The sequence below is a fragment of the Lampetra fluviatilis genome, chromosome 60, assembly GCF_964198595.1.
Source record: "Lampetra fluviatilis chromosome 60, kcLamFluv1.1, whole genome shotgun sequence".
Taxonomy (NCBI): domain Eukaryota; kingdom Metazoa; phylum Chordata; class Hyperoartia; order Petromyzontiformes; family Petromyzontidae; genus Lampetra; species Lampetra fluviatilis.
This window is the reverse complement of record NC_136334.1, coordinates 6,514,624-6,521,448: the sequence shown is the minus strand read 5'-3', so window position 1 is coordinate 6,521,448 and position 6,825 is coordinate 6,514,624. Positions and strand designations below refer to the sequence as shown.

The 6,825-nt window shown below is 60.6% G+C and overlaps 1 protein-coding gene across 1 annotated transcript in view; it reads left to right on the top strand.

The window, feature by feature from the left end:
* LOC144950979 (rab proteins geranylgeranyltransferase component A 2-like) overlaps positions 1–6,456 on the top strand; it is a 48,670-nt gene extending 42,214 nt beyond the window's left edge. Inside the window, 3 exon segments of the mRNA XM_078881170.1 lie at positions 4,129–4,190; positions 4,311–4,436; positions 6,026–6,456. Of these exon segments, the coding sequence (XP_078737296.1) occupies positions 4,129–4,190; positions 4,311–4,436; positions 6,026–6,430 (593 nt within the window). The 3' untranslated portion in view covers positions 6,431–6,456.
* Positions 6,457–6,825: the final 369 nt, after the last annotated feature.

The window sequence follows — 6,825 nt, the reverse complement described above, 5'->3', positions numbered from 1 at the left end:
CACTCTGTAGAACAGGGGGAGATCACACAAACTCCACTCACTCACTCTGTAGGTCACACAAACTCCACTCAGAGAGAGACACGTGAGTAGGAGGGAGATGGAGGAGGAGGAGGGAGTGACTTCACTGTGGAGGGTTTTGATGACAAAACTGCCTTTTCTGTGATACTCCGCGTGGCTGAATGAGTTTGTGAGTGTGTCGGTGTGTCAGTGTGCGAGTGTGTGTCGGTGTGTGTCGGTGTGTGTGTGAGTGTGTGTGAGTGTGTAGGTGTCTGTGTGTGTGTGAGTGTGTAGGTGTCTGTGTGTGTGTGAGTGTGTGTGTGTGTGAATGTGTGTGTCGGTGTGAGTGTGTAGGTGTGTGTCGGTGAGGGTGTGAGTGTGTCGGGGTGTGTGTGAGTGTGTCGGGGTGTGTGTGTGTGAGTGTGTGTGTGTCGGTGTGTCAGTGTGCGAGTGTGTGTCGGTGTGTGTGTGTCGGGGTGTGTGTGTGTGAGTGTGTGTGTGTCGGTGTGTCAGTGTGCGAGTGTGTGTCGGTGTGTGTGTCTGTGTGTGTGTGAGTGTGTGTGTGTCGGTGTGTCAGTGTGCGAGTGTGTGTCTGTGTGTGTGTCGGTGTGTGTGTCGGTGTGTGAGTGTGTGTGTGTGTGTCGGTGAGTGTGTGAGTGTGTGTGTGTGAGTAGTCCAACAGTTAGCGCGCTGCGCTACGAACCCGGCGACCCGAGTTTGAACCCCTATCACAGAGCAATGACAGCGGCGGAATATTTTAACCGGTCCTGGGCATCCCCTAGGTCAACTCGGCCTCAAATGAGTACCCGGTGCGGTGTGTAGTAAACATCGCCACTGGGGAGACAAAGGCGGCCGGGCGTGGTGCTGGCCACCCACCCCCTCGTGTGCCGTTCCGGCCTTCATAGGTGCTCGCTAACAGCACTTGCCCCTACAGCCTGTTACAGGCTACACGGGGGATCTTTATCTTTGTGGTACAACTCCCTCCCCTCGCCTCACTCCCTCGGTCTTGAAAGACAACACCAGACTACCCCTCCCCCCCCTCCCTCCCACCTCCCTCCCCCCCCCACGAAAGTTTCAAGAAAGTAAGAATGAAAAGGATAATGAACACATTGTCCTGCTGCGGAGGGAGCTGGTAGGAACGTTGTGTTGCTCGGTCAATGGCCTGCAGGGTCAACGGCGGCGTGGTGTATTCCGCAAATATGCCCGACTGTGAGGGCGGGCACAAGCCGGCGTGAGTAGGTTAAACGTTGAGTTTTATAAGGGCACCACGGAGTGACCAGCCTCTCCCCACCCAGCCCCAACCCACCCACCCAGCCCCACCCCTCCCAGCCCCTCCCTACACAGCCCCTCCCCACCCAGCCCCACCCCTCCCACCCCCCACACCCAGCCCACCCAGCCCCACCCTCCCCACCCCCCACCCAGCCCCACCCTCCCCACCCAGCTTCTCCCCACCCTCCCCACCCAGCCCCTCACTACCTTCCCCACCCAGCCCCTCCCCACCCAGCCCCTCCCCACCCAGCCCCACCCCACCCAGCCCCACCCAGCCCCTCCCCAGCCAGCCCCTCCCCACCCAGCCCCACCCCTCCCACCCCCCACCCAGCCCCACCCTCCCCACCCTCCCCTCCCCACCCAGCCCCACCCCTTGCACCCCCCACCCAGCCCCACCCTCCCCACCCTCCCCTCCCCACCCAGCCCCACCCTCTCCACCCAGCCCCTCCCCACCCAGCCCCTCCCCACCTTCCCCACCCAGCCCCTCCCCACCTTCCCCACCCAGCCCCTCCCCACCCCTCCCATTGTTGGATGCACGACGTACGGACGGACACAATAATCCCCTGTGGGCTAAGTGTAACCACGACAAAATGTCCCCGTGGAGCAATTTAATAATTCCGCAGACAACTTCTTGGTTCTTTCGGTAAAGTCGCGTAGAATGGAAATAATAAAATGAGGGTTCGGGGGGGGGGTAGTGAGGGGTCGGGGGGGGGGGGGGGCGATGAGGGGGGTGGGCGATGAGGGGTCGTGGGGGGGGGGGTGGTGGTGGTGGTGGTGGTGGTGGCGGTGGTGGTGGTGGTGGTGGTAGTGGTAGTGGTGGTAGTGGTGGTGGTGGTAGTGGTGGTAGTGGTGGTGGTGGTGGTGGCTACAGCCGTCGTGTGCAACAGGAGCCGCTTTGTGTGGCGACGATCGCCCCAGGTGTGTGAGCCGTCTGCCCCGCGCCAGCGAACACCACCAAATACAAAGGGCCCCCCGATAGCCTCGGCAGGCTGTTGGGGCAAGTGCTGTTAGCTAGGAGCAGCAGCGCCGATGAAGGCACGGCACACGAGGGGGGGGTGGGTGGTCAGCACCACGCCCGGCCGCCTTTGTCTCATTTGAGGCCGAGTGGACCTAGGGGAGGCCCAGGACTGGTTCAGATAATCGTCACCGGTGTTGGCCGTGAGCGGGAATCGAACCCGGGTCTCTGCCGTGTTTGTAGCGCAGCGTAGCGCTAACCGCTACACCACCACCACTACCGCTACCACCACCACTCACACGCCATCACCACCACCACTGCCACCACCACTCACGCCATCACCACCACCACCATCACCACTACCGCTACCACCACCACTCACACGCCATCACCACCACCACTGCCACCACCACTCACACGCCATCACCACCACCACCACTACCGCTACCACCACCACTCACACGCCATCACCACTGCCACCGCCACCACTGCCACCACCACTGCCACCACCACCACCGCCACCACCACCGTCACCGCCGCCCATGATTGCGAGCGACTGAGTGATCAATCACGGCGCGGCCTGACTGCCCCTCTTTGTGGACTTCAAGAGATTTAATTTCAACGAAAATTCGAGGGCGGGGGGGCAGGTCGGGGGGGGGGGCAGGTCGGGGGGGGGGGGGGGCAGGGCGGGGGGGGGACACCCCCGGGGGGGAGGGGTGACTGGGAGGTCAACGAGAGAGACGCTGAGATGCACAGACTCACACAGAGACCCATAGACTCACACAGAGACCCATAGACTCGCACAGAGACCCATAGACTCACACAGAGACCCATAGACTCGCACAGAGACCCGTAGACTCGCACAGAGACCCGTAGACTCACACAGAGACCCATAGACTCACACAGAGACCCATAGACTCACACAGAGACACATAGACTCACACAGAGACCCATAGACTCACACAGAGACCCGTAGACTCACACAGAGACCCATAGACTCACACAGAGACCCATAGACTCACACAGAGACCCATAGACTCACACAGAGACACATAGACTCACACAGAGACCCATAGACTCACACAGAGACCCATAGACTCGCACAGAGACCCATAGACTCACACAGAGACCCGTAGACTCACACAGAGACCCATAGACTCAAACAGAGACCCATAGACTCGCACAGAGACCCATAGACTCACACAGAGACCCGTAGACTCACACAGAGACCCGTAGACTCACACAGAGACCCACAGACTCACACAGAGACCCATAGACTCACACAGAGACCCATAGACTCGCACAGACCCATAGACTCACACACAGACCCATAGACTCACACAGAGACCCGTAGACTCACACAGAGACCCGTAGACTCACACAGAGACCCGTAGACTCACACAGAGACCCGTAGACTCACACAGAGACACATAGACTCACACAGACCCATAGACTTGCACAGAGACCCACAGACTCACACAGAGACCCACAGACTCACACAGAGACCCACAGACTCACACAGAGACCCACAGACTCACACAGAGACCCACAGACTCACACAGAGACCCACAGACTCACACAGAGACCCACAGACTCACACAGAGACCCATAGACTCGCACAGAGACCCGTAGACTCGCACAGAGACCCATAGACTCACACAGAGACCCACAGACTCACACAGAGACCCATAGACTCGCACAGAGACCCGTAGACTCGCACAGAGACCCATAGACTCACACAGAGACCCGTAGACTCACACAAATACCCACAGCACTTGCCCCAACAGTCCATTAGAGGCTATCAGGCGGGTTGGGACCTTTGTCTTTGTGTGTGGTGCTCGCTAACAGCACTTGCCCCAACAGTCCGTCAGAGGCTATCATGCGGGTGGGGACCTTTGTCTTTGCAGCGCCGGGAGCGTACGCCAGCCTTGCGCCGAGACCACGTGTGCTCATGGCACTGTACTTCACGGTGCGGAGTGAGGGCGGTGAGGGTGGTGAGGGCGGTGAGGGTGGTGAGGGCGGTGAGGGTGGTGAGGGCGGTGAGGGTGGTGAGGGCGGTGAGGGCGGTGAGGGTGGTGAGGGCGGTGAGGGCGGTGAGGGCGGTGAGGGTGGTGAGGGGAGACCACGACTCTCAACTTGCCCTGCGCTGCCACCCAACCTCCACCTCTGCTCGGGCCCCGGACCAAGCATGGACTGTGACTCAGCAGTCAAGCAGGTCGGTCGCTCTCTCGTGTGTGTGTGTGTACATGTGTGTGTGTACGTGTGTGTACGTGTGTGTGTGTACGTGTGTGTGTGTGTACGTGTGTACGTGTGTGTGTGTGTACGTGTGTGTGTGTGTACGTGTGTGTACGTGTGTGTGTGTACGTGTGTGTGTGTGTACGTGTGTACGTGTGTGTGTGTGTACGTGTGTGTGTGTGTACGTGTGTGTACGTGTGTGTGTGTGTGTACGTGTGTGTGTGTGTGTACGTGTGTGTGTGTGTACGTGTGTGTGCGTGTACGTGTGTGTGCGTGTACGTGTGTGTGCGTGTACGTGTGTGTACGTGTGTGTGTGTGTGTGCGTGTGTGTGTGTGTACGTGTGTGTGTGTGTGTACGTGTGTGTGTGTGTGTGTACGTGTGTGTGTGTACGTGTGTGTGTGTGTGTGTACGTGTGTGTGTGTGTGTGTACGTGTGTGTGTACGTGTGTGTACGTGTGTACGTGTGTGTGTGTGTGTGTACGTGTGTGTGTACGTGTGTGGAAACATTTAGGCTGGCCTGCCTACGATCCATCCTGGGTTTAACCAGGCTGGATTGTGTGAGGAGCTCACAAATCCTCGACAGATCTGGACAAAATCCCATCAGTGAGCTCCTCCGGCAGGCAAGGCTGCGTTGGCTGGGTCATGTAGCCCGCATGCCCAGCCACCGCATGCCTAAACAGCTTTTGTTCGGCCGGATCGAGGGGGCTAAACGGGCGCGGCACGGGCTAGAGAAGAGATGGAGTGATGTGGTACAGGAGGACGTGGAGCTAAGTGGACTTGCCGATGACTGGTACCAGCGGTGTCAAGATCGGCCTCAGTGGAGGAGGCTCGTGAAGGACGCTACTGGGCAGTTGGAGGCAGTCGCCCTCCAACAACAACGGAGGGCGGAGGAGCGACGCTCACAACAACGAGCGGAGCGCCAGGTGGCTAAAGCACAGCAGGTTGGCACAGTTGGGGGCACAGGTGGTGCATCAGCCAGTCATCTCGGTCATCTCAGTCAGTCGACCCGTGGCGCCTGCTGGGTCTGTCCCGTGACCTCCTGCCAGCGGGCGTTCGACACTTCACGTGGCCTCAAGGTGCACTTGGCCTGGCACAAGCGTCGTGGTGACGTCACCGCCACTTAGTGGCGAATTGCGGTTGTTGTTATGTGTGTATGCGTGTGTGGGGCTGCCACACAGTTTGTCTAACCATCACCACCATCATCACCGTCACCACCATGACCAACCGCCATCATCACCACCACTGCCACCATCACCGTCACCACCAACACAACCGTCACCACCAACACAACCACCACCACCAACAACCGTCACCACCAACACAACCGTCACCACCAACACAACCGTTACCACCAACACAACCGTTACCACCAACACAACCGTCACCACCAACACAACCACCACCACCAACACAACCATCGCCACCATCGCCACCACCACCAACACAACCACCACCACCAACACAACCGTCACCACCAACACAACCGTCACCACCAACACAACCATCACCACCAACACAACCACCACCACCACCACAACCATCGCCACCACCACCACCCCCCCGTTTCAGGCGGAGGACATCTTCCGCAAGATTTGTCCGGGTCAGGATTTCTGTCCCGCCGCGCCAAACCCCGAAGACCTCATCTTTGACGACGGCGATCAGAACGCAACAGACGCCGCGGCAACTGACGCCGCGGCAACCGACGTCGTGGCAACCGACGCCGCGGCAACCGAAGCCGCGGCAACCGAAGCCGCGGCAACCGATGCCGCGCCAACCGGCGCCGCGGCAACCGGCGCCGCGGCAACCGGCGCCGCGGCAACCGGCGCCGCGGCAACCGGCGCCGCGGCAACCGAAGCCGTGGCAACCGACGCCGCGGCAACCGGCGCCGCGGCAACCGACGCCGTGGCAACCGACGTGACGACGACGGGAGGAGGGGGAGGAGGGGAGGACGTTGACGGCGGAGGAGGCGACTGAGAGAAGGCGGCGTCGTGGGGGGGGGCTCGGTGGGGGGGGGGGCTCGGTGGGGGGGGGGAGGGGCTTGGGGGGGGCGGCGGTGAGGGTGGTGAGGGTGGGGCCGATGCTCGTGACCGATTGGTGGGTCGTGCATGGGATGGTAACTGCAATGGTTGCCCTCCCCCCCCCCGCCGTTACCCCCCCCCTCCCCCGCCGTTACCCCCCCCTACCCCCACACCCCCCCCCCCCCGTTAACCCCCCCTCCACTCCCCCCCACCACCCCCCCTCTTGCCCCATCATCATCAGCAGCAGCAGCAGCAATGTCATCTCACCGCGTCTGTACGCACGTTGTAGCTTCTTCTGCACCGTACGTGGCCAGGGAGGGCGGCAAACGGGAACGCGGCAGCGAAGCGAGT